Source organism: Apaloderma vittatum, unplaced genomic scaffold (genome assembly GCF_000703405.1).
Source record: "Apaloderma vittatum isolate BGI_N311 unplaced genomic scaffold, ASM70340v1 scaffold9789, whole genome shotgun sequence".
Lineage (NCBI taxonomy): Eukaryota > Metazoa > Chordata > Aves > Trogoniformes > Trogonidae > Apaloderma > Apaloderma vittatum.
This window is the reverse complement of record NW_009736956.1, coordinates 5,460-29,782: the sequence shown is the minus strand read 5'-3', so window position 1 is coordinate 29,782 and position 24,323 is coordinate 5,460. Positions and strand designations below refer to the sequence as shown.

At 43.0% G+C, this 24,323-nt stretch overlaps 1 protein-coding gene across 1 annotated transcript in view; it reads left to right on the top strand.

The window, feature by feature from the left end:
* The window catches only part of CD96 (CD96 molecule), a gene marked incomplete at its 5' end in the record, with an annotated part of 27,383 nt that continues 3,060 nt past the window's right edge, over window positions 1–24,323 (top strand). Inside the window, 10 exons of the mRNA XM_009877158.1 lie at window positions 1–426; window positions 4,263–4,372; window positions 5,859–6,081; window positions 11,070–11,125; window positions 13,991–14,081; window positions 14,296–14,472; window positions 17,907–17,951; window positions 19,348–19,422; window positions 22,202–22,276; window positions 24,145–24,225. Coding sequence (XP_009875460.1) covers window positions 1–426; window positions 4,263–4,372; window positions 5,859–6,081; window positions 11,070–11,125; window positions 13,991–14,081; window positions 14,296–14,472; window positions 17,907–17,951; window positions 19,348–19,422; window positions 22,202–22,276; window positions 24,145–24,225 — 1,359 coding nt within the window. The remainder of the gene's footprint in view (window positions 427–4,262; window positions 4,373–5,858; window positions 6,082–11,069; window positions 11,126–13,990; window positions 14,082–14,295; window positions 14,473–17,906; window positions 17,952–19,347; window positions 19,423–22,201; window positions 22,277–24,144; window positions 24,226–24,323) is intronic.

Genomic DNA, 24,323 nt, shown 5'->3' with positions numbered 1-24,323 from the left:
GACAATCTGAAGATGTCATTACACAAACAGAAGTGGTTCATGCTTTGCCCGGTACAGATGTCACCCTGGTGTGTATCTTCCCAAACCCAAACACCACCTACATAATACAGACACAGTGGTCCAAGACTGATGACAATCAGCTTACCAGAATAGCTGTTTATCATCCCATTTATGGAACTCACTACTTCACCTTTCCTGAGGCTTCTTACAACTTTTCAGTGTCCTTCAGCATGAAGAATTGCTGCGACTGGGATGCTGCAGAGGCTTCGTGTTCCTCTGATCCAAACACCATGTCTGAATGCAGTTGGTGGGCTCTGCATCTGAAAAATGTTACTATCTCCCTTAGTGGGCAGTACGAATGCAGTTTTGCTACTTATCCACACGGGACAAAGGCTGCAAAAATGCGACTTATCGTCAGGGCAGAAGGTAAGTGATTATGAATGAGATGTCACTCTTTTGTAACAGGGGCAGTGAGAGGGAATATCAGGATTGATGAAATTTCTTGGCCAGTGATGGTGGTGGTTTTGAGATTTGCAATGGCATCACTGAATGCTGCTGTCTGCACAGTTTCCTATTTAACTGGTGCTCTTTAGCTGTTGTTATTCAGCTCGTGATTAAGAAATCTTATTTGTTTGGAGGAATATGAAGTTAGAAAGAAAGACAAAAAAGGTGGTGAGATGGGTACTTTCCACATCTTTGTATTGGAGAAATATGCTGCAGAGAAGACTGGATGAGCAGCTCAGGATATGATGGGATCAAGAATGCTGCATCTTCAAACCATGCTGTGTTGCTGCTACAAGCTTGCAGTGCTGGACACCAGGAGAAAACATCCTTGTCTGGTTGAGGCTGAGGGCTGGCATCATCAGGGCATGCTGGGTGTCAGCTCGGTGGGGGCATGTTTGTCCCCACAGTGAAAAACAAACTGAAGCAAAGTGGGGGATTGTTTAGGGCAATCACAGGAATGGAGACTTGGCTGCTCCTGCCAGCCCAGAGGAAGCTGGAAAGCAGCATGACTGCTCTTGGTAAGTAAGCCTCAGGGGAGACTGTGAACTCCAACAAATGGATTTAAATAGGATGTAAATGGATTTGACTAGAAATTAAACAGCAGTGCCAAGCCTTAGTGCAGCAACTTTGCAAACAGCTGTTTAATGCCAGCAGTGAGGGCAAAAGTCCAAACTGCCATGAAGATGGAGCTGGGTGGGGATGTTGGGCAAGTTTGTTGTTGAATACAGAAACCTATTCCTGACTGAGGTTTCTGCGAACAAGCCAAAAAGGATTACGCTAAATGCAACAAGCCTGGAATGGTTTCAGTTCAGAGCTGCAAGGCCAACATGTTTTTTCTATTTGTGTGCAGGGCTCAAGGGTTAGGAGCAGGGTGGGTGCAGGTGATGTGGGGGGTAGCAGAGAGCAGCAGTTCTCTCACCGCCTCTTTGGCCTGCATCTTGGGGCCTGGCTCGTGGCAGGAGGGACGTCGGTCCCCATGCTGGATCACAATAGCCCTGCAGCAGGAGGAGGTCCTGGGCAAGCCTCACACACAGGGTATGTTTAACCCAAGTTGCTGCCTTTGCTCCTGACGGCCCCTGCATGGAAGTGGCTCCAAGCGTTTCTGCACTTTTATCCTGGAGACACGCCTCAGGGGCAACACAGTGGCACTCTCCTGCCCTGATAAACTTGCAGACGGAAAATTAGAGCCAGCAGCTCTGCACAACCCATAGAGGATGGGTGCGTTTAAGCAGTACACGCTGGATAACTGTGTCAAGGATGAAGCCGCCACTTTGCCTGCTGTGCAGGAGTGTTCTGCATGAGGCTTCCCTTTGGGAATTTTCCTGCACTTCACAGTTCAGAGGTGCTGGATCAAGCAGAGAGCAGTGGGGTACAGACAGTGCTGGTGTGAAACCCTCCCATGCTTCTGCTCTTTGTGTGATTTTTCTCTCTTAATACAATAATACTGTTAATTGGGCATTGCTCCTTTCCTCATGCTGGTGCCCTTGGTTGATAGTGGCATGTTCTAGGTTATTATTGCTGTCTACATGTTAAATGTAGCTCTTGTTTGTGTCGTCACCATTGTGGCTTTCTTTCAGCAAGTGCAAGACATAGCAAGCTGTCCTAGTGATAACTGCTTGCTAGAGAGAACTGAAAAATTCACTTTGCCACACACCTCTTGCAGATTTTTATTTTAAGGTAACCAGATCTTTTGTAATTAACCACTTCCACGCAAAAACAAGGCAAAAGACCTTAATCAGGCCTATGAGTGGGATGGAGAAGGGCGCTAGTCATCGATGAAGTACAGCTCTCAACTGCATCAAAGTGAAGTGAATCCAGATGGATTCAACTTGTAGATACTGCAAAAAGCCTGCAAAGCAGCAGGCCTATGTAGGACTGACAGACACAAAGGACCTTAGCCAGCAGGTTGTTGAGATAGGAATCAGAAATGGGGAGAAATAAGTAGCTGAGACACGTGACTGTGAGAACAGAGGCTGTTTGCAGACTGAGCTCCTGTGGTGATTACTCATCTTTGTACATCTCTTACGTTGTATGACACTTCTGCATGGTAGCTTGAACCAGCAACACTTCCTGTGCAGTCTCCTTCCTGACAAAGCTGTAGATTTGCCTCCTTTGCCCTTTCTTTATCATTTCTGCATTACCCAGCCCCTTTAGGACTCCTGTGTTCTGTGTCCCACCGTGATAGCTGGCTCCTCAGCTGCTTCACTCTGGTGGAGAGTAGAAACAAGCTGCTTCTGCCACTTGGTCTCCTGGGCATCACTCTGGGCACTGCCTTTCTTCGTGTCTGTCATGGTTTAACCCCAAACAGCGATTAAGCACCACACAGCAGCTCTCTCACTTCCCCCCTGCAGAGGGATAGGAGAGAGAATCTAGCGGGGGGGGAAAAAAGCCAATCCCTCCCAGTTTGCCTACTGAGCATGACATTCCATGGTAGGGAATATCCCTTTGGCTAGTTCAGGTCAGCTGTCCCGGCCGTGCTCCCTCTCAGCTTCTTGTGCACCTGCTTGCTGGCAGAGCACGGGAAACTGAAAAACCCTTAACTTAGGATAAGCGCTACTTAGCAACAGCTGAAATATCAGTGTGTTATCAACGTTATTCTCACACTAAATCCAGAACACAGCACTGTACCAGCTACTAGGAAGAAAGTTAACTCTGTCCCAGCCAAAACCAGGACAGGGTCCCTGTGGCCCAGGCTGTGTGCTGGCACTGTCACCCCGTGCTTGGGTGGCAGACATAAAGGATGTTACAGTCACCAGAAAGTCCCTGCTGCCAAATAACAGCCTGAGACTGATAGATATCACCCCTCCCCTCCAGATTAAATAAACAAATGAAATAGGTGTCTATTCTATCTCAACACACAAGCCAGAGCTTCCGAGGGAGCAAAGTTCAGGAGTTTCCCCACAGCGTGTGCTGGTGCCTGCAAAGAGGGAAGAGATGAGGCAGGTCTGTGCAGTGCGGGGAGGGAGGCTCGCTGGCACAGCAGGTTCCCCCGTGCTGCTGCCCATCCCTGGGCTGAGGTTGCCCACTGAGACACTCGTAGCATCTCCTAGCCATCACTGTTGCTCTTCTTGTTTAAATGCATGCAAGTGTGCAAACCTAATGTTGGGACTCCAGCTGTGCTCTGTTCGGTGCATCACTTCCACGGGTCGACTGGAGCCGTGGACTGGGAATGGTTAGGAGGTGATAAAATGCTTTCTTAAATCCATGGCAAAGGGAAAAGTGATGAGTTTTCTGCTTCTGGTAGTGGGCACGTTGGGGAATAACAAAAGGAGCACTTTCACTGAAAAATGGGGTTAATCTTAACCTGCCTGGCGTGCTGAACACTTTGCTTAGTGGAAAGAAGGTCTATGGATGTCTTCAGAGAAAAGAAGATACAGGTGCACAAAATTGATGTGAAGGTTTATTGCTGCAGAAAGAAAAATTGTAAGAGAAAAATTGAAGCTTCAAATTATTCTCAGCTCCAAAAGGAGACATCACGATCCTGCATTTAAGTAAAGGGTTTTATGAATTGCCCCAAAATTCAGATAGAGTCATGAATTAGCGTCATGAAACTGCAACTAGAATCAGATGCGAGGCTTTCACTTAACAAATGTGTCTATAGGTAATGGTTGAAAATTACAGTTGCCTTCAAATCAAAAAAGTGCCTGTTCCATGAACAGAAGACTAGGCAGCATTGGTTTTTAAAGCACAATGAACATCGTGTTTCTGATTTCTTTCCTGGGCTTTTTTTTTTGTCCTTGTTCTTGCAATGATAAAAGAAGAGCAGCACTACGTGAAGGAAGTATGGTTAAACCAGACTTTAGAAATTCCATGCCTTGAGGACATGACCTCAGAAAATTTGTCCAATTATCCTTTGAAATGGCTAATGGTGAGTATGTTTCATCTCAGGTATAAATTTCAGAAGGAAGTACAGGGGTTTTTTTGAGATTGAAATAAAAATGTTAGACTTTATTGTGTCCTGTGGAGTCTGTTAAACAAAAGGTATCGTTTGTGTTGGACTGTGATAATAAAGGGGAAAAATACAAACATGGTTTTGTAACATAGACACCACAAAAAATACCTGTTAAAGAAACAAAGAGGGAAGATTCCATTTTAATTGCTTTTAATTTTTCAGGAGTACATGTAGAGCAGATCCATAGAAAGTGGCAAAGAACTTAGCAAATATAGCAGAATTAAAACATTCCTTGCATTGGATTTCTCAGGGATTTTCCTTCTGTAGCGAAGCTTTAGTGTCTCTGAAAAATACACAATTACTATGCAGAGTAGTGAGATATCAGGTTGCACTGAATGAGGAAAAAGAAGAGGTCTGACTAATGTGTTTGTTAGTCTCTGTGTCATGGATGCATACCGAAGACATGTAAACACAGTTATCTAGCTAATCACATAAAAATTTTTTTAAGTAATTTGCTGTGAAATATAAAGTTCATTATATTCTTGTACTGCATCTCACTTCCACAATAAATACTTGTGTATATGTTTTAATGTAACCTTTTAGCATTAATTTCAGTATGTAGAGATAAGTGTCAGCCAGCAGTATCCTTGAGCTTTGCCTGTTAATTGCCTGTTTTGCCTGTTGTCAGTGAGGAGCTGCAAACATTGAGCGTTTACTTAAAGGTGATTTTAAATGTTTTAGGGTTTTTATTCTTTTGCCTCAGCTTGTCATCTATTTAGATCCCTCCCTGCACAGCATATTCTTAATATTAAAGATCTTAACATTTTTGTAGGGAGCATCCTTGTCCTTACTATCTTATAAAGTTGCTAGTTTACTTTACAAAGTAGCAAAGGAAGAGGAAAAAAAAACCCAAATGTCAGCACAATGACATATGTGGGTCACCACACATCATTCAGAATATAGCCTGCAAAAACATACCAAGACACGTATGTTCAGATGTGCCAGCTGCACCTATATATAAGGGCAGCTGGCACATAGACATTAAGAGATGACTTTTAGCTATTATTATCAGGTTCTCACTATTTAAAATCTAAAAGAGCAAGGATTTTCTTGGAATTTCAGTTGTATTTAATTTGTATGACATGCTCAGCATAACTTAAAGATTGCTGCAGTGAAAAAGCAGCTCTGTTACCCTCTCTTCAGGCCTCAGAAACCAGGACCTACAAGATAAAGCTATTTACTCCATAGTTTATTAGTAAGATAATGTCTGCTATTGGTTTTGAAGTTCTGGGAGAGAATGTGTTTTGGAAAAAGACATGTTGCAAGTGTCCACTAACTACTACACAATGCTCAGAGTGCAAGGGAAGTTTTTAATAGTGGGAATAGAGATGAAGTACAGACATATTTGAGGGGGAGGGCGGTGTCTGGTCTTCAAACGTTGTGTGGGTTGATCTTTGCACAGGGGGAAAATGGAAGGAAAGAAGAACTTGTGACCAAGGAACCCTCCGGTCCGGCAGTGTACAGGAATGGCAGCACGTTGTACAGGCAAAGAGTCCGCCTCGGTTTCAATAACACACTGAAGATTTTCCCCACCGAAATCACAGATGATGGCAGAGTGTTTTCCTGCCATGTGGCATACCACCCGGAGAGAGTCCGAAAGAGCAGTACCACCGTGAGAGTATTTGGTAAGGGGCTTATGCCAAGTGCCTGCTTACATGCACTCAGAAAGGTAACGTTCCTATCTGGTTCTCAAAGCAATAGCTTTACAAATGCACTGTTCTGGTCGTTTTGGGTTTGTTTTTTTTTAAATTATATATACATGTCTACATTGTATCCTTTTCAGCTGCAATGTGTTAAAATGTTAGTAAATAATCCCATTGTTCTTAGGAAGAGTTTGAGGCCATTCCTTCACGTTCTGCATCAAAAATAGATCTGTTGCACATGTATCAACACCACTGACAGGCACATGGCCATATCTCACACCGACGTGTGAGCTTATGTTGGTACTTTGTGGGTTGCAGTTAAGCACCTTGGTCATGGGGATCTCCATGCCCCAGTTACAAAATAACCATGCTGCCTGTTGTTAAAAAGTCATGGCCAAAATTTAGTAAGCAGCTAAAGATGTTTGGAACTACTGTTGTTGCCAAGCTACATCTTCAAAGGCAAAAGCCCTGGTTCTGAAAATTATGTCCTGCCTGAAGGTCTCAAACTGGCCAGGAGTGGTGGGACCCATGTACTGCAAACATGTGGGTTGGCATGTCTTGCTGGAAGCCTTCCCCACCTTTAGTCGCTTGCTCTGTTCTCTTCCTAGTGGCTTAGGAACTACTCTACAATTGCTGAAAACTGGGCTCTATTTTCTGCTTATAGAGCAGTGGGTTTGGAAAACATATTTCCAATGCTCCTAAAATGAATGGGTGTTAAATGGTGGGTCTGCCAACAGTCCCTTGACCATAGGAGTTTGACCAATGAAGCCTGTGGCTTGAGGAGAGCATGGCCGTGTAAGGCTGACGCTCTGAATGAAAAGAAAGATTCAACAGAAAGCAGCAGTGGCAAAAAAGTACAATTTGTGTCTGGGAGCTGTTGGTCTCTGATGCAGGAGAAATAAAAATAGAAGTTAATGATCCAAAATTTCCTCCTGTATTTGCATATTTCAGACATGGGTCTTTTAAAAATTGACATTTGTCAAATAGCTACAGTGTTACCTAGGTACTCATTCAAGTATACCTGCATACTTGAACTCTCCCTCCCCTCTGTCCCTGTTGAGGTTTTCACCTTGGTTTATTTATTTGTTGGCATAAGAGGTTGCTTTATTTGGATTATTCTCTACATTGTTGTGCCACATGTGGTTGTCTGTGCATGCACCCATATCAGCATATTAGTACAACATGGGAAAGAAGCAAACGAGAGAAAGCAGCCGTGGCCCTTGGTAATGAACAGCCTGTGAGGCTCCCAGTAAGTGATGGCTGACTTTGGACTGGGGTGCTGAGCTGTCAGCCTCTCTCTTAGGTGTCCTGAAGTCACATTGCTTACAGTTGCATCATACCAACTTTTCTCCAGTTATCTCTCTGATGTTGAGTGGGAGGAGACACCGAGAGCAGATGGCCCAGAGCCACTTCTGCCCCCACCCCACACGCCAGTGCTCTGGCAGGGCAGGAACTGGCAGAGAACGGGTAGAGACGGTGGTTAGAATAACGCAGCAATCTCCAATTGAAATTTGGGGACAGATAAACAGACGCTTTCAGATGACAGCACCTCTCTCGTTTCTTCTGCCAAAGCTGACTGACATTCAAAGGGAATGAAGAAAGGAATATTTATGTCACAGAAGAATTTTTTTTACAATGAGGGTGGTGAAACACTGGAACAAGTTGCCCAGAGAGGTGGCAGATGCCCCATCCCTGGAGATGTTCAAGGGGCTCTGAGCAACGTGATCTAGTTGAAGATGTCCCTGCTCACTGCATGGAGGTTGGACTAGGTGACCTTTAAAGGTCCCTTCCAACCTAAAGCGCTCTATGACTCTATGTCCTTATAGGTAGACCCAGCCTCACATGGCCAATGCAGGATCTAAAGCATGATAATAAGCATATACAGTGTCAGCTGTGCATTATATTGGCTATATCTATCCATAATAAAGGATATAGTTAGAGAACCAACTGAAACTTGGAGAGATTTTCCCGTCTCAGCAAGCCAGTAATACCCATCACCCAAACACTTGTGTAATCAAGCTGTACAGGCTGGGTGGCATAAGAAAAGGACAGGGAGGGCAGGCAGCTAGCGTACCATGGTGCTGCCATGGACAGGAGGAGGAAGAGGAGGAGAGGAAGGTGTGGTTGCTTGGGGAAAGCCCCTTGTATCAAACTAAACAGAGCAGAGACAGCCCAAGTCTGAGAGGTGGCAGTGGTGCCTCTCCACAGATGTTTGAGGTGGGCAGGAGAGGATGGGGAAGACATGAACAGTCTTTCAATGAAGTTGAGAGTCTTGGCAGGTTGAGTAAAAACAGACATTCAACTGAGTGAGCTTTTTGTAAGAGGGTACTTTTGGACTGGAATACTTCAAAAGATTTCTTTTCTAGAATAGTGTTCTTTTAGATACAAGTCTCTGAGAAAATGTGTGGCCTTTTCATGTCTAGCTTTGCCAAATATCGATTTTTCCTTTTTGTAAGAGTAAAAACTCAGCAGCAGAAACTACTATGCTAAATATTGAATTTCTGCTACACCTGAAATGTTGGTAAATATCCTAGCAAGACAAATGAATGTCAAACTGTTAACAGGGGCAGAGATGTTAAGTGGAAAAGATCTATTAGATCATTCAGAGCTGTGCTTTGAGAGCTGCTTGCCAGAAGAGTTACCTTCAAATATGTCTTCTAAGAAAGCAGACGACAGCATCCAATACATATGTGGAAAAGCATACCCGTTCTCATCAAAAAACAAAAAGAAGAGCAGTCATTAGACTAGATGTTGTTTAGTCTCCCAGACAGCTTTCAGCTGAGATTAGGAGATCCAGTTTACCAGAGTTTTTCTTATATCTGAAAGAGTATGGTTGTCTTCTGCCAGCTCCACTACCATCTGTACAGATTTGGCAAGGCAGAAACAAGAGTAAAATCTTAAGACCTTAATTTTCTCATTAAAAGAATCCATTAATAACAATAAAAATCAACAGAAAGATAAAGAAAATAATAAATACTGCCCAAAAAGTACTCTAAGTCCAGAAAATCGTAAGGCTGTCATAATTAAATATGAATCACTGCCAGTCATAATTTGATAGTAATATTAGGGAGAAAAATGGAAATTAATAAAAAAGAAGCCAGGAGAGTCCCTGGTGGATTCATTATATAAAACGACTGGGAAAGTTGAGCAGTTCACCTCAGAGGAGAATGTAACTAACTGAGGTGACCCTATGTAAATTAATATGGTTAGAAAGAAAAAGAGAAGAAAATTGGTAGAGATTAAAGCAAGGTTTAGGTTGGAACGAGAAAGAATTACAGATCTCCTAAGCAATCCAGGAGCTACATTTGTTTCCAGTCCGGTTTTAAGGCTCAGAAAGGGCCGGAAGCACAATTTATCCAAGGCTTTTGAAATTTACTATACATTAGCACAGTTTCAACAGTCATTACTTAAGGAGTTAGTTAATATCGCTACAAGCCAATAATCCCAATGACTAACTTAGAAATGCCAACTTAGAGAAGCTTATAGTACCTGGTAGCTTTTATCTATACAGCCAGTGGCACCTAGAGCCAAAATGCTGCAAAACCAAAATAAAACATTTTTCTTCCATTTCTTGTGGATGTGGTGGTCATCAGAGACCGGCTGCTCTGATGTGAAGGGAAGCTCTGGGTTTCCCAGCAATGCAGGAAGCATTTGTGGTGTGACACTGTCACACATCTGCATGTGGATAGCTGGTGCCCAGAATCAATCAAGGGTTTTGGGGGTGGCTAAAGCCTTTGCAGATGACTTTGGCAAACACCTGGAGGAACCAACAGCTTGGGAGTGTTTTATTTCGGCAGGCCTGGTAAGGGTGGCTCTGCTGCTGGGCGTGTGACGGCGGGATGCTTTCAGTTTGTTTCTCCAGCAAAGCCACCCAAGAGTAATTTAAACAGGCAGCAATTCCCATCGCTGCAGCAGTGAGCTGTGGATCTTGTGGTGGTATCTGCTGATATATGCTTGTAAACCACTTCCTTGACTTCAAATTGGAGCTGTGCAAGCTTTCATCTTGCTCGATGTGTGGATGGTGTCACGGATGGAGTCACACACTTCACTTGCAAGAGAGAAGCAACAATATATATTACTGATATAAGACAGCAAGTTACCAAAATTCAGTGGCACATGTGATGATGGTTAACAAGATCCAATGGCAAGGTACTCTTAAATATTTACTGTACAGTGGAGAGAGTGAGACAAAACTGTCATGGACACCCTTTCATTGAGTCATGAAAGGGTCTCACTGAGTTCAGAAAGGGATCCCTTTCATTCTAAACTCACTCACAGAGGGGAGTTTAGGTACAGCTCAATACAGACTTAGTCCCAGACTTGGTCAACAGTGCATGTCTAAAGGTTTATATAGGCACAAACAACCCTTTATATCACTTAGCTAATATTTTAAAGTTTCATCACTTTTATTCCCAATTCATGTACTGAGAATCTGACACAATAAGGACTCTCTCAGCCTCAAGGGGAAACCTTGAGAGGTGACCCTACTCAAGGGGAGATTCAGGTGTACAGCTCACTGCCACACAGGAGAGCTCAACAGGCCCTGGGCAGTCCACTATTTACCAACTAAGATAATTGACATACAGTCACATTTGCACACCAACTACAAATGTTAGTTTCTTCCAAATTTAGCCTGAGTTAGACATTGACCAGCCCTATAGTTGGGTGAGTGCATTGTTGAAATTAGTTCTTGGCTGTTCTGTTGTTTTCTGTCTCCTCCGAACCCACTTTGAGCTGTATGCAGCCATCACGACCAGACCAGACATCCATTGCAACCACCACTGCTGGTTGAGCAGAGTTATGGGAAATAAAGGTCAGCTGTGTGGGGTGGGAACACCATCACAGATGGATGTAGAATTTAATTTCCACTATTTTTTTTTTTGGTGAAACAAGGCTGTTAAGTCTTATCAGAAGCTGTTACTGTGACCTTCAGTATCCATTTCATTAATATGTTTCTGTTTACTTTCCAGCCCACCCCGAGATCTCTGTTAAACTGCAAGAGGGCTCAGCTGGCGCTTCACAGAAGGTGGGCAATTTTGGAACGAAGAATAATGTCTATGACCACCACTGTGCCATGCAAGTAGGGCCAGGCAAGCTAAGCTGAATCAGACATAGGTGGGACCTCCAAACTGACCAAAATCACAGGGCAGAAAGCTAGTCAATGAGTTAATGTTAGCGGTTCATGCCGTTTTTTTCTGAGCAATTCCCATCGCTGCAGCAGTGAGCTGCTTCAGTGAGCACAAACTCGAGCTAGCTAAGGGTTTGTCTGTGGTGTGGACAAAATCTGGTTTTGTGTTAGCCCTAGGGAAGGCTACAGGACAAGATCAAGCAGCTGTGAGGAGCTGGTGATGTTTCAGGGGGATGCAATGCTCACTTTTCCTCCCCATCTGCTAGCTACCACTCACCAGCAGCCTTGAGCTGTCCTTTCCACACTACTTAAATCTCAGTCTGAAAACGATCACCCACTACCCAGGATGCTGCTCCAAGGGTACAGGCAGTGGCAAATCTATTTTGACCCCATCTCACTTCAAGTCTAATTTAAAGATCTTTCAATGAGCCCCACCAGCTCTTGCCCCAGGATCCTCTACCCTCTTTGAGATAGGTGTTGCCCACCTGTTGCCAGCAGGCCTGGTGTCTTATAAAGCAGGCCGTGGTCAAAAAACCCAAAGTACTGCTGAAAAAAGTAGTCTCGACGCAAGGCATCGATCTGCTGGCTCTTCCTGTTTAACCCCTCATCAATCCTTGCAACTGGTGGGATAGAGGCAAACACTGCTCATGCTCCTGATCCCCTAATCAGGCATCCCAGATCCTTGAAGTGTCTGTTCATTGCCCTCAGACTTCTTGCTGTAATCTCATCACTACTTGAAAAATCATGCACGGGTAGTAGAGGGCCGAACTAGGATAGGGAGTTTTCTCTGTACATCCTTAACCTTGGCCCCAGGGAGGCAGCAGACTAAGGAGTGGGTCTGGTCTGCATATAGGACCTTTCACTCCCTTCAGAATTCAGTTTCCTATGTCAAGGATCTGTGTTTCTTTCTTTACTGAAGATGCTTTTATGCAAGACATTGTCTTAGCCTCAGTGACACCTCCAAGCTAGGTGAGCTGTCATCTTTGTCATTGTTTGGTTCCCCTTGCAGAACATCATACCTGTTTCACAAGGGCACCTGGGAGGGTGATGACCATGTCAGGTGTAATGTGTCATGCTGCAAGGAGAACTCAGCTGGAGCAATCAGATGCCGATGAAGGGACTGGATCTGAGGGCCCCTATTTAGAGTTGAGCAGTTGCTCGTGTGTTTTGGGGCCTCTGTTTTATCATGCACTTTGTAATGGCAAAGCCTAAAAGTCTGGTGTACTGCACTGGCCATACTTGGCATAAAACATGTTTATGGCCAGTATGACTCACTAGCAAGTCACTCTGGCTACTAGCCATGGTGCTTTTCTTCCTGTTGCAGCCAGTCCAGTTGAAGCTTTTGATCTCTGAGCATGTCAAATTAAGTTTTCCTTGGAAACAGGGCTTCTGGGCAGGCAGAACCTTGTATTACCCATATCCACCTGCTTCAGACAAGCTATGAGTCAGTTGGTTTTGCAAAATCAGTTTAATTTTTCTAGATGTGGTGTCGGACATTTCAGGCTTTTGTCTGCACTGTCCTGTTGAGCAGAACAAGGGGTGCTGCTATCATGGGACCATGCAATAGAAACTTTGCCAAGAGCATCTGTCTATTCTTTACCTCCAAAGAAACACCAACTCCTTTCCATCTCTATTCCACCCTTTCTTGCAGGGCTTAAAGCTACCTGGGATGTCAGATTTGTATTTCATCACAGGAACCATTTATAAAAATATTATGAACTACATGTGCCTGAAAAATAAGGGAACAATAAAGAGAAAAGAGGGGAAAACAATTACACTATGAGTTTAGAGGTTATTTACCATGACAAGGAAAGAGTTTCAGCTGGGTAATTTCAGTCTTCATACTGAATGATTGACTTCTGCTGACTGCAGTGCATCAAGCTTGCTTTCAACTAAGTGTGTGAACCACTTTCTTCGAAAGTGGGAGCGTGAGGGCCTTGTACTGAGTGAGTAGCACGTTGATTTTTTTTTCTTCTTTTTTTGTTTTGCTTAAATGAACAAGGCAATTTCTCTTAGTGCCCTAAGCTGCTAAGTAAATGTAATTGGAAACAGCCAGGCACCATGAGGATGAGACTTCTCACCCTGCTAATGCCCCACATTTCATCCATCCTTATTTTTGAGGTCCTTCCCATCTGTTGCTTGATGAGAAATTAAATTGAGCAAAACCACTGATTTTTGGAGCAATTGTTATACAGCCAGGATTATTGCACCTAAAGCATGCAATTTCTTGTGACTTCTGGAAACCTGTTACATATTGTGCCCTCAGTAAAGATATCTGATTTTGTATATTCGACATATCATTGCACTAGGCAGTTGTTTTCAGGGCGTTTGTCCCTTTATCTGCCTAACATGGGAAGAAGGATTTAAGTGGCAATCAGGAGGTGTCTCATTCTTGCCCCACACGTTGTGTCTGTTACTGGTTCCATTGTTTCTCCATGTGGGTGTGAGTCACTAAGGTACTGGGTTGGGGGCAGCAGTGTGGGAGGTCACCGTACATCTTTCCAGTTACAGAACTGGAGGGTGTTGGAGAGCTGTCACCCCTCACCTGGGTGGTGGGAATGTACCCTGGGTCGTCATTCAATGGTGTCTGCAACCAGAAAAATGTGGAGGAGAGGAGGGGAATAAACACAATAAAGAGGAAGCAAGTGCTTCTTTCCCAAGACACTTGGTGGGTAAATAAGCTCTGTTTGTAAGGGCTTTTGGAAGCTTGGCAGCCAGGTGAGAAAAGACAGAGGCTAATGACTGACTTTTATTGCCCCATAGCCTAACCTGAGCTGTGTTGTGAGGAAGGCGTTTCCCAAGCCAAGCCTCGTCTGGTACACGGACAGAGCGAGCCCAGTGGAGCAGTATGGAGGTAAAACAACCCGCCCACAGGGTTGGTGCAGTTGTAGAAGTGGTTCCCAAGCAGGGTGATGGTTACCTAACTGCACTGTTCTTGCCAAATCTTTGATAGCAACTCAGCAAAGAAATCTACAGCCATATGAACTTGCTTTTCAGTACCAGTAGTCTGAACAGCTCTGATTTATAGTAATGAGAGGGTATTGTGTTGTGTTTTTTTTTCCTCCAAGAAATTTCTGTTGAACAAGAAGATTTGCAAGACAGCAAAGGTTTCTATCAGCTGAGATCAACGCTGGTGTTGCAAGGAACCCGCCAGACACAGAGGACATTCTCATGTGTGTGTCTGTTTTCCTTCCTCGGGAATGAAACTTGGAATATTTCATCAGAAGAAATATTTGTGTCCTTTGGTAGGTTTTTCATAACTAGGACACATCTGAAACATAAGGGTTAAGAACAGTGAACACATGTATTCTCTATTATTTAAAATATTGAATAGAAGCTTTATTATACAAGTTCATCACACAGCTTGAACTTTCTGGCAGGTTTTTTAGCTAAAGTCTTTGCTCAAGCTTCTAAATGAGTTAAGAAACTCCAGCACAAACATAAGGTGGTTGCTGGGTTTTTTAAGCAGTATATTGCTACACTTCCCTCAACCAAAAATACACTAGTTTAGCCACGTGGCACCAGTGAGCTATTATAATCATGTATTTCTCACTAAGCGCTCCTGGCAGAAATTTTGCATGTGTGCAATGCAGCTCTGGAAAAATCACATCCTTGGAGTCAGTGAAACTTGCAAAAGGGCCCTAAACAATGGAACCATTTTGGACAATGGAAAAGCTCCCCTATAGCCTCTACTGTAAGAGTTAGCTACGCAGTTAGGGAAGTGGGGAGAAATATTGTCTCGAGTAATTGGTCAAAGCAGGAGATGTGACAGTGCAGAGGCTTATTGCATTTCTGAGGATGCAGTGTAGCAAGGGAGAAGGGCATCCTCTTGTGCATTGCTCCTCTTCAGGTGCAAATATCTAGTTACACCTTTCTTTCTTTTTTCACTATGTGTGCTCCTTGCTGCACAAATAATACAACTGAGCTGCTGGCCCCTTAGCAGCCTCCACGGGTTGCGTCACATCACATACCCTGGTGACTGCTTGCAGCTCAGCTGTGTTCACTTGTGGCTGTGGGTACTCTTATCGGTATGTTTTTCCACAGAGAACAACTGCAGTAAAAGCCAGAGCTATCTCCTCTGAAAATAGCTTAGGAAGGAAAGTCAATAAATGATCATTTTTCTCCAAAATTACTCATTTCACCCAATTTGCCATATTGTAGAAATATATTCAAATTGGAGAGGTGTCAATTAAAGTAGTCTACCTTCTCACCTGCAGGCTATGTTAACTCTAAGATAGATTCACTTTGTATAAAAATGTTAATGTATTTAGAAGTGACGGAAAGGAAAGAATTAAACTAATTCTTAGCTATGTTCTGTGAAGGTGCTGTACTAATGCACAATATGACAAAACCCTCAAACTAAATTTTCAGTATTTATGACAAAAACGTAACTACTTTTAAGAACTGCTTTAATCTCTTTTTTTTTGCCTTCACAGGCAATAATTCTAACGAAGCTTCATCTGAAAATTTTACCACCATGGATTCAGAAGGTAGAATAAATTAGAGAACTAAATAACTTGGGTTATGTTAAGGTGTGCCTATAAATTCCTAAAGCTGTTGGAGAAATCATTTTGCAAACTTGTTTCTCTATGAGTAGTAAGATTCCCTTTTCTGAGGCTATGACTTCAGAGAAAATAAACAGATATTTTGGTGATGTAATCTATCATAATTAAACCCAAGCATAATTAAACTCCAGCCTAGAGAGGCACTTAATGTTATTTCTGATGCTTCAGCTGGCAGTTGAATATAGCTCTTTCAGCACTCAGCTGATAATTAAAAATAACAACCCTACTAATGGTTCTACCTTCTGCTTAAGTACACAGTCAAGATCCTCAACATTTTTGCCTAATTAAAGAACTGATGGGATGTTCCTTAATTTGTGTAAATTTAGTAAATCTGCGCTCTGCAAGTTTGTCTTATTATCAGCTTGCTGCAGATAAATCGTTCCCTCCACACCTCAGCTGAAGCCCTTTGGAAATGCCTTTCCTGGAGCAGCTTGCTCTGTTCTGCCTGGGACACAGCTGCATTTCAGCCATGGGTTACGTGACTCTGTGAGAGAAATTCTCTAGACAAATAGCATGGAAAGAAGCATGGTTTTCTATGCAAGCTTGCTTCTGCTAGCGCAGGCTGTGGCAGAGCCTGGGGGTTCAGCCAATACCCTGCTGAAAACCACCCCAAGTGCCCGAGTCCCTGAGAGAGAGACTTTGTCCTCCACCTCCTATCACGGTGATCTCTCAAGGCAGCCCTTGCAGCTTAGAATCATAGAATGCTTTGGGATGGAAGGGACCTTTAAAGGTCGTTTAGTCCAACTCACTTGCATTGAGCAGGGACATCTTTTACTAGATCAGATTGTTCAGAGCCATGTACATCCTGACCTTGATTCTTTCCAGGGACATGGCTTCTGCAACCTCTTTGGGCAACCTGTTCCCAGTGTTTCATGATCCTTATTGTAAAAAAAAATAAAATTCTTCCTTATATCTAGTCTAAATCCTACCCTCTTTTGGTTTAAAACCATTACCCCTTGTCCTATTGCAGCAGACCTTTTTAAAAAGATTGTACCCATCTTTTCCAAAGGCCTCCTTTAAGTACTGGAAGGTCACTATAAGGTCTCCCCCGAGCTTTCTATTCTTCAGGCTGAACAACCCCAACTCTTTCAGCCTGTCCTCATAGGGGAGGTGCTCCAGCCCCCAGACATTTGCATCAGATCACCACTCTGTTTTGCCTTGCACGCTCTGCAGAAATGTACTGTGGGCTGGGCAGACCTCAAGGTGCTCCATACCCTGGTTTTTAGACCCAATGCATCTCTGGTATGGAGACCTTTTATGTCAGCCAGCTACTACGAAATCCCTGTTATCGCAAGTGACACTGAGATGAAATGTAAATGGAAGAGCAACACTCAAACCAGCCAAAGGAGATACAAATGCTTGCAAAGGAAAGCAGGTGGAGAGTTGATGGGTACCTACCTAAACTATGGTCCTATCTGCAGAGGGTCACTGCTTGCCAACACTCTCCCAGCATTCCTGACAAGACAGAGGTGCCTTCTAGCTGCCTTCCCAGATATGTTTTTCTAACAGTGTGTGAGCTTTCATAGATCACCTTCTTCATGGAACCCTGTAGGGAGATTTAGTCCCTTCTCCTAACCTACTCACTGTGTACTTTGCCTCAGCTCCTGGACAGAAAAATAATAGTGAGACGTCTCTCACTCAGGATGTAAACGCTGCTTGGGTGTTTCTGCTGTGCTTGGCTGGCTGGTGACTAGTCCTTTAATTGGAAGGAGTAACTCCCTCTCCTCTTCTTAAAGGACTCAGTGAGCACTTTTCAATGCAAAATATCCCTGAAGGTGCCACCAGGTCATATATGTTATTTCAACATGCGTGCTAATAAGATGCATCTGTTTGTATGGGATAAAACCATGTAACTCACTTTTTGAGTTGAAGTGACATGGCTCCAAAACTTCTTCTCTCAAGCCTTTGTTTCCCTATGGATTTCACAGCACAGTTACCTTGGGTGCTCCATGTTTCTCACTGGAGCACTTGGCTGAGATTTGCATTGAAAGATTATTTGGAAATTAGGCGTAATGCACTCTCTCACTCTTGCGTCTTTGAATCACCCACTTTTCTAAAGTGGAATAAACATCCCTCTCACTCTGAGTAAAAGCATTTTCTTTGCTTTGTTATAGACCTTGGAAATTCAGCATTTCCATCAGCTTTCATGACTACCTCAGGTAAGGGGGAAAAAAAAAGTGCCTTCTTTATTACTCTGTTAATATAGGTAGAATCTCTGCTTGACCATTGCTTAAATGTCATGTACACAGAAGCAGAGGCATGCCAGGGAAAGCTCAGTGTGCTCTGATACTTGATGGTACCTGTGTGCTGCTGGACAGGGATTTGTGAGCTATGAAGTTACCCAAGAAGGGATCTGACACAAATCCTGCTAAATATTAGGACACATTGGGACACCATGTAAAATGGCATGCTGAATATCACATATTATTTTTTATGCTTTTTAATAAGATGGAATAAATCCCCTCTATCCAAGTATGAATTAATTTGTCCTATTACGACAGAAAGTTGCATGTGATAAAAAAGTTAAAACGACCACTTTTTTTTTTAATCCAATAGTAGCACATCATTCCTATTCATTAATCATAGAATCATAGAATGGCCTAGGCTGGATGATAGAAGATAAATAACACTGCTTTACCAGAGCATAGAATCATAAAATAATAGAATGTTAGGGGTTGGAAGGGAGCTCTAGAGATCATCTAGTCCACCCCCCCTGCCAGAGCAGGATCCTCTAGGGCAGCCATGCAGGAACACGTCCAGTTGAGTTTTGAAAGTCTCCAGAGAAGGAGACTCCACAACCTCTCTGGGCAGCCTGTGCCAGGGCTCTGTCACCCTCACAGTAATGAAGTTTCTCCTCATGTTGAGGTGGAACTTCCTATGTTCTAACTTAAACCTATTATTCCTTGTTCTGTTGCTGGGCACCACTGAGAAGAGATTGTCCCCTTCCCCTTGACACCCACCCCTCAGATATTTATGTACATTAATGAGGTCCCCTCTCAGCCGTCTCCTTTCAAGGCTAAACAGCCCCAGCTCTCCCAGTCTCTTTTCATAGAAGAGACGTTCAAGTCACTTAAGGATCCTCGTAGATCTCCGTTGGACTCTCTCCAGTAGGTCCCTGTCTCCATGCATGCCTATGGATAACTATATAAAACTATGTTCAGCACTTGAGATGAAAGCCCGGAAGAGCAGGGGATCTCCTGGGCTTATACAGCTGCCACACGTTATCAGGACCTGGCTAGGTGGGGGAGCACCACCGAGCACTTAATGCATCCCACAGTAGTTGTACTGAACCCTGGACATAAAATCAACAAACAGTCCACACAGATAGTCCACATGAATAGGTCAGCATTAATAACATCAGCAGTCTCTGAGTGGCCCTTGAATTTGTGGGGTGTGTTTTGAATGTTTAACTTTAACTCTTACAACGAGATTCCTGCTGCAGAGTCTGCATTTACCCAGCAGCTATGGCAACCTCTTTGATCCAGGTTGGTGTATGATTTTTTAATGTTATTCTTAAAAGACTCTACTGAGTAAATGTAATCTGTTTGTCTTTAGAACACCGGCCAACATCTTTGACCTCTCTGGATTTCACAAGTCAAGCAAGCTTGGCTCCTGCTTCCATGACACAAGGTAATCAGCTAAAATGTTTTCTCTATTGCTTCAAGAACGTAGGAGAAATAAACACTGACCACAGAATAACAATTTTGCACTTTTTGTAGCAAACAATTTGTTGCCTGCTGAAGCCCTTTTCATAGTACATCGTACAGCAGGAAGTCCACAGTTCAAAAATAAATATATGAGAAAATGGTATCTTGATTTTATTTTTTAAGTGCCCCACTCAGGATATATGCATTAACTTCAGCAAGTGAACAGATACCAAGTATATATTTTTGTAATACTTATTCTTTGTATCTCTTAAATTAAATACCATGCAAAAATAGAAAGACATTAGAGGTAGAAAAAAATGCAACCCAGATATTGGAGTACAGGAGTACACATACAAAGCACCAGTAAACAAAATACTTACAGCAGATGACTCAACGAAGTGATTTCTTCTCCAGGCTGGTGACAGGGCCATTGCAGGGCAGTGTAACTCACTTGGCAGGGTTTAACCTTGTTTCCTCGGGGAGAGGTACAAGCACCAGTAGCTGGCATGCACTCATTGATGTGGCAGTAGCCTGAATGGAGAGGAGGTGAGGCTGTGAACCTCCAGCCTTCCAATCCCAAAATAAAGGGCTGATGCCCACCAGCCTGAGCAGAATGCATTTTCTTGCAGCACAGCCTGCCTGTGAAAGCTTTTTTTCTTTAAAGTCTCTTTCCATTTTGAAGCCCAGCTGTTGATCACTGTAGGACTGGCTGGTTTTAAGCAGCAGGTAGAAGCATACTGGGGCTGTCCTCACTGGCAGCGAGGTGTGTGCTCGCTGCTAAATGGCCTGAATTAACACAGGCACAGCACATGCTCCCATTTCAGAGATGGCAGCATGAGGAAGAGGCAATGTGTCAAGTTGTCATCAAACTCCATCTTCTTCTCCAAAAGCACTAAAGCTTTGCCTCAGGCAGCAGCTGGCAAGAGTGAATTTGGCCTTTGGTATTTTGGGCAGCCTTGCTCTCTCAAACAAAAAAATTGATTGCAACAGACTGTTTCATGAGCCTGTGGACTACATTGAATATCCTCCTTAAGATGTGTCATTCAGTCCTGCAAACTTCACTTTAACCTACATGACACTACAGCAGCACTTACCCAGAGGTGAGCGAGGAATGCAATGGGCAGTGGGAGTAATACCAGAGAAAGATGCTGAATGCAAGGCTTCATCCTGCCCCAGCTGAATGCTGCTATTTTGGAATCATTCCATGTAAAGCCCTGGGGAATGAAGAGGCTAGATTGAGATATGCCAGGGCAGGAACACAGACTACAGCAGCACTGGATTTAAAGTTTGCTGCTTCTCACTCTATTTTCCTCATCCCCTAAGTAGAGACATGTGCCCAGCCTGGCTGACAGAGAGGCAGCAAAGTGCCTCTGTGAGCGGACTGAGAGCCGTTCTGTTTCAACAAACAATTTACTGACAAAGATTATGACTACACAATGTGAACAGAGAGGATTGTCTTTATTAGATTGTAGAACTTCACTGGTCAAGGAAGCATGAGGTCAAAATCATAGTGTAAGTTAGAGCTGTGCAATTTCTCTTCTGTAAACAGACCAGGAAGACACTGCCTTTTAACCAATGTCCCTGACGTGGCAGTCATGGTGTGCCAACCATGGGTTAGTGCTGCTTCTCTCTGGCTCACTGCTGGTTCTCACACTGGTGCCACCATCAGCTTCCTGAGCAAACCCTGTGGGCTGCAGCCGAGTCAGGATGCCAAGTATCCAGGTGTGCCATTGTAAAAAGGGGTTGGTTCAGTTCTTGTTACTTTGCAAGGTTTTAATGAAAATCCAAGAGACAGCTGAGAATTGATACAAGAGAGGAGTACACAGATATAGGAAGGAGAAGGAGAAGGAGAAGAAGGAGAAGGAGAAGGAGAAGGAGAAGGAGAAGGAGAAGGAGAAGGAGAAGGAGAAGGAGAAGGAGAAGGAGAAGGAGAAGGAGAGAAAAATCCAAGTCTCTTAAAACTGCAGCCTGGTCTTTGCTTAGATTCCATGATACCTCTCTCTCTGAGTCCAGAGATGCTCAGGCTTTGAGTGCAGGGTTACAGCTGCATTTCAGCTTCTCAGGTTTGTTCAGATGGCTTTGTGACACTTTTCTAAAAATGAGACAGGTGTTAGGAAAAGTGGACTCTTTTTTGGCAAATATGAAAGAGTCCCCTTGGGAAAATAGAGGTCTACTTGCTAACCACCATCTGTCTGTATTTAAACATCAGATAAATAGCTAGTGGAGCTCTAGAATACTTAGCACTTTAAAAAAATATTAAAGGAAAATGTTAAATAAATTGGGATTTGGCACCAGGCATCACAGGTGTGACTCCTGTACACTAACTTCTTCAAAACTTATCTTTGCCAGTTGGGAGAGCAGTTTTGTCTCATTGGAGCTGGTGAAACTCTTTAAATCCTGATTTATGTATATTTGTTCATCATTCTACTGACTTCAAGTCAAAATATGCCAGTGCACATGGAAATACTGAGTTTCAGTTGAAACTCAGCGAAACCAAAAAGTGCGTGCTTAAATGCCCCATATATTTTTCTTAAGTTTATACATTCTTCTCACTAAACTCTTGAATTTCTAGCTTGTGATAGACTTTCAAGCCAGACACAGAGTTGTGTGATGTTTGTCTGAGGGAAGCCAGTATATGAAATAATAATGTTACAACTGTTTGACCTTGTTAGTCAGGAAATGGGGAAGAAAGAGGGGAAAATGAAAAACAAGCAATATGGTCCTCTGCAGCAATTTTTACAAGCATGTATGTTTTTTAGCAGGACAGCAGATTTCTACCCAAGAGACAAAAAGCTATACCAGTGCCTCAGCACTCAATGACAGTTTGACAACAGCACGTGAGTAGATGATGTGTCTCCTTTTCTTTGTAGGACTGTGACAGGGGAGTTACGAAGCCAATTAGGGGTGCTGCCAAGTGCAAGTGTGGTACTAGCTTAGCAAGCGTTGGATTGCAAATCTACAGTGATCTGGAGTATCTTGCAAAAAGTACAGCCGTAGGTGCTCGGACCTGTGTGGTCCTCAGTTGGTGATGTCTTTGTCAAGAACATGAGCTTTGTGGTGATTGTTTTGAGCTGCTAGTTGATAGTCATCATATTGCCATGCAAAACCAGTTACTAAACATGGAACTGTTGTGTCAGAGCAGAGACCAAAGGTCAGGTGGGGCAATCTTCTCTTTAATTCATAGAAGCAACTCCCCTGTTGAGTTGCACTGAGTTAGAAGAGAAAGACCCGTGTCTTCCAAGTCATCAAGGATGTGTAATGGCAAAAGAGGAGAAAAAAATGTTTGAGTATTGTGGGTTTATTAGACATATTTAATTCAATAATAGTAAAATTGAGAGAATTGTTAAGCAATTGCAGTGAGAACTGAGGGTAATTTATAGATGAAATAAATTACTAGAGAAGCTAAATAAAATCACAGAGCAGCAATGAAATAGTGAAATATTAGGGAGCAATAAAAGCTGGCCAATACAACATTGAAAGGCAGCCTCAATAAAGATCAATAAATCAATTAAAAAAAAATCTAAGAGTGGACATTTTTTCACAGTTTTTCTGTTAGAAAATCTCCGCTCAGCAGCAGAAAGGCAGAAATTACTTTCCTTTTTAACATCTTGGTTTGTCTTTGTGGTTTCAGAACAGGCAGGACCTGTCAATGTGCTTTTGCATTTGTATGGCAGTCATTTTTTTGGCTGAAGCGCAAATGTAGCAGCCGCTTTCTATTTTCTGAGTGTATTTTTGGCAGCACTCCGGTGCTTATTTACCCGCGTCTCACCCACGACCACGTATTTAGACCAAAACCTCATGACAATTTCTAACACTTCCCGATCCTCCTCTTGCACAGCTTGCTGGTTGCAATTTTTTTTTTGCTAAAAGCATGCTGAATTGCACTATTATTTGCAGGAGGGACGGTGCATTGCACCACCCATCGGCTTCCTTATCGCCATGTCTCCCTGACCACCAGCTGGGGCATGGCCTTCAACGTCCCTTAGTCCAGCAGCTGTAATTGAGAGCAACTTCAGAGTGCATGGGCACTGGTGTGACCTCTGAGACATCCCAGCATGTGTCCCTGCAGTTTTCCAGGGCCACAGGGCTTGTACATCAGGGATCATTATTATCAGTTCAATCCTCAAAAGATTTAACACAAGCTATTATAATATTAAGCAGTGCTCGTCAGCACAAGTATAGTGTATAGAGTATAGTGCTTTGGGTTCTCTAAGTGTATGTAATTTTATATATATATATATATATACAACTTTTTAAAATGCCAGATCTACCTAGCTTACACCCCTAAAATTAATGCTTAATAAATGAGGAGAAAAGAAAGAATGTCCAAAATTCCTAGTGAATTTTTAGAGTGCCCTAAAATTAGACTGATATTGGTAGGCTATTTTAATACATAGGTGCCTATATATATATATACACATACTTACACTCAAGTGCTCAATTTCAGTCAGAACCAGCATCTCGTAAGGAAGAGATTTTCCTGACTCTGTCTGGTTATTGATTTACCTCATTTACACAGTGGATTTTTTTTTTCTTGGATTTGTAAATCAGCAGTTATGCTAGAGACCTTCAGGTATCTCTGTTATTTCATTTGTTATTTACAGCAGAGAAAAGAAAGAGTATTAAATAACCACAACTGTGCTTAATGAAGCCGTTGCGTACAGACTTTTAAGATAATTGAAGGATAGTATTTCTTTTTCTATAGATCTGAATGATTTCACCAGTGAATCCCCACAAAGCCTTGGGAATGCCACACACTCCTTTGAGAATACAATCCTGAGACATCGTAAGTGCCGTGGCAGCTCTGGAAACGCTATGCCATTGTCTACTTGCGTATTTTAGTTATTATTTTAGGAGACGCAAACATATAAATGGCTAGAAAAA